The sequence below is a fragment of the Olea europaea genome, unplaced genomic scaffold (genome assembly GCF_002742605.1).
Source record: "Olea europaea var. sylvestris unplaced genomic scaffold, O_europaea_v1 scaffold17258, whole genome shotgun sequence".
NCBI lineage: Eukaryota > Viridiplantae > Streptophyta > Magnoliopsida > Lamiales > Oleaceae > Olea > Olea europaea.
Genome location: NW_019234959.1, coordinates 1 through 2,291, shown reverse-complemented (window position 1 = coordinate 2,291; position 2,291 = coordinate 1). Strand labels below are relative to the sequence as shown.

The 2,291-nt window shown below is 32.2% G+C and overlaps 1 protein-coding gene across 2 annotated transcripts; it reads right to left on the bottom strand.

Annotated features, from left to right (window-relative positions):
* Positions 1-22: 22 nt before the first annotated feature.
* LOC111377797 lies at positions 23-1,947 on the bottom strand. 2 transcript variants are annotated; one of them, XM_023000921.1, is made up of 3 exons: positions 981-1,947; positions 801-883; positions 23-531 (listed from the first exon to the last, which is right to left on the bottom strand). In XM_023000921.1, the coding sequence occupies exons 1-3, from the start codon at positions 1,069-1,071 to the stop codon at positions 322-324; spliced, it is 384 nt and encodes a 127-aa protein (XP_022856689.1). In that variant the 5' UTR covers positions 1,072-1,947; the 3' UTR covers positions 23-321. The 2 variants fall into 2 exon arrangements, with proteins under 2 accessions (XP_022856689.1, XP_022856688.1); XM_023000920.1 differs by having other exon boundaries at positions 29-531; positions 801-893; positions 981-1,940.
* Between the last annotated feature and the right edge of the window lie 344 nt (positions 1,948-2,291).

Genomic DNA, 2,291 nt, shown 5'->3' with positions numbered 1-2,291 from the left:
AAATCAATAGCAAAAGCACAAACTAAAAGTTCACCGGAAGTAAATGAAAAATGACATTTAATCCCATTAATAATTTTTACAAAATCAAACTGACTTGGCATGAGCAACCAGATGAATCTTTTTTAAGACATAGGTCACTATTTCATCAAGTGATATAATTAAGTATTTTATCCGAAAGAATTATTTATAGGTTAATAAACAGAAAATGTGATGAGCATATCTTTAAAGACTAAGGAATCAAAATACAGATAGATTTGTGTGTATATCCAGAAATCCAGAAAAGCTTCTTTATCCATATTGCGGTAAATATGCAAAAGTCCATCATCGTATAAACATTATCCAGGTCATAAAAGTGCACTGAAAACCAACCTGGAGAATAAAGGTCACACCAATCATCCGCATACCCCATTTAACAGATTGAGCTATGCCGATATCAACAGTTCCATCTTCTGAAACAACAAATTTCCGTACAAGCCAATATCCAAAACCAGCTCCAGCAAGGATAATTCCAACCAGCAAAAATATAGCTACCTGTAGACATATATCATGGGTTTATGACCAAAGCAAAAGGCAAAAAAAGAAGAACAGCATATGGTCAAAGAAACTAATAAAAAGCATATGGATTACAGCATTTTTTTGTCTTTTAATAATCAGAACGGGGCAATCTTCCCAGCTTACATAAAAATATCATAATGAAATATAGATCTGCATCCAACAAAAGTTACAAAACTACAAGAAACAAAAAATGACGTCTTTATTGCATGATATGATAATCCAAAATGAAAGGCATAAATACTTACAGGGTTGTGCATCTCTCGACTAATCCCAAAATTGACAAGAATAGAGTTGACGAACTCTAAGCATTGATTTACTAGAAAAGATCCTGCGCCAAGCTGGAAAATAGTTCAACCTAAGCTATGCAAATAACAGATTATACATGCCGACAATCTGAGAGAGAGAGAGTGCAAAGGAATACTGACCACTGAACCATATATCACGAGGTAAAAAGAGTTTTTCCTGCCAGTTGGCAACAATTTCATTCCCTGCATAATAATGCAAAAGCAAAGGCATGGCTTGTTTAAAGGCATAGTAAAAAGACAAACGACGACAACATCCACTGCTTTAAAAAGGGAGCAATTCCAGAGCTCCCAATGAGGAGATCTGCATATTAAATGGAGGTATACACTTGTAAAAATGTAACCGCAAAGAAAAGAACCATGACCAGCTAGAATGTGACCAAAAAACAATTTAGAGGTACATATGCAACAATCTAGACGTACACAGGTAACAAAGATGGTGTAAATATTAACTATCAGATAAAAGTGCAACCTACAAACTTGATGAGGAAGAGTTGAAAACATGCTCACAAATCAAGTAGACAGGACAACTTCTGGATCCACCAAATGCAAGCTAATAATTATAATGCAATAAAGATGGCATTCAGATTTCCAAAATGACAACCACTAAGTCACTACTATGACTTTCTTTAAAGTCCAGTAATGCATTTCATGTAAATCAATAATCCACAAAAATGGAACAAAAAGTACAATGTAGTGTTGTAAGTGATCCAATTCTGCCGGTACAGATTTTTAAACCAAACCATTTAACTCAGTTTCAGAAAAATTCAAACCTAAACCTAACAGTTTGGTCTGGTTTCTACTCATTGCATCATCACTATTTCATTGATTACAAAATATTTTCATATATCTTTGCAAGAAAAAGAAAAAAAATGTGTACATCAAACTATAAATTTAAGTGGTCAGTATTGTGGAGCTTTTGGTTCTCAATGTATGCAGCATGAGATTGAAAATAAAAAGGGTTTCAATTTCAGTTTAAGGCTTTGATTTTGATGGATTGCTTAATAATAGGGTTATTAAATTAGGGTAATTAATTAATTATTGGTATTTAGTAATAGACAATTGACCAAAGCACCAATTGTTTTTATTTAAATTTTAATAATTTTATTTTAGAGGGTAAGATTGTAATTTAAAAGTTAAAATTCTGGTGAAAATTTTAATTTTTTGGTTTTTTTTATTTAATTTTTAGAATGTCTAGTTTAGTTTCAACAATCGCTCAAATTTTGAAATCTAAATCAAACCATTTTAGAACGGTTGGATTCAATTCAAAATTGTTATGTTGACAAGTTTACATGGCACAAAACTAGTAGTTACAGAAGACGTCTTCCGTTTAGTTTTCAAATTTGGTGATTTTTGCTTGCAGCCCTACAACATAGTATTATGCATGCACAGAGTGTCTATTGTTTTGGACTATTTTTTATATGAAGGAAATAA

Coding starts and splice junctions, on each gene's coding strand:
- LOC111377797 (XM_023000920.1), bottom strand. CDS start 1,361: ATGTTTTCAACTCTTCCTCATCAAGTTTGTAGGTTGCACTTTTATCTG. Junction 894..980: donor TCGTGATATATGGTTCAGTG/GTCAGTATTCCT, acceptor ACTATTTTCCAG/CTTGGCGCAGGATCTTTTCT. Junction 532..800: donor GTCGAGAGATGCACAACCCT/GTAAGTATTTAT, acceptor ATATGTCTACAG/GTAGCTATATTTTTGCTGGT.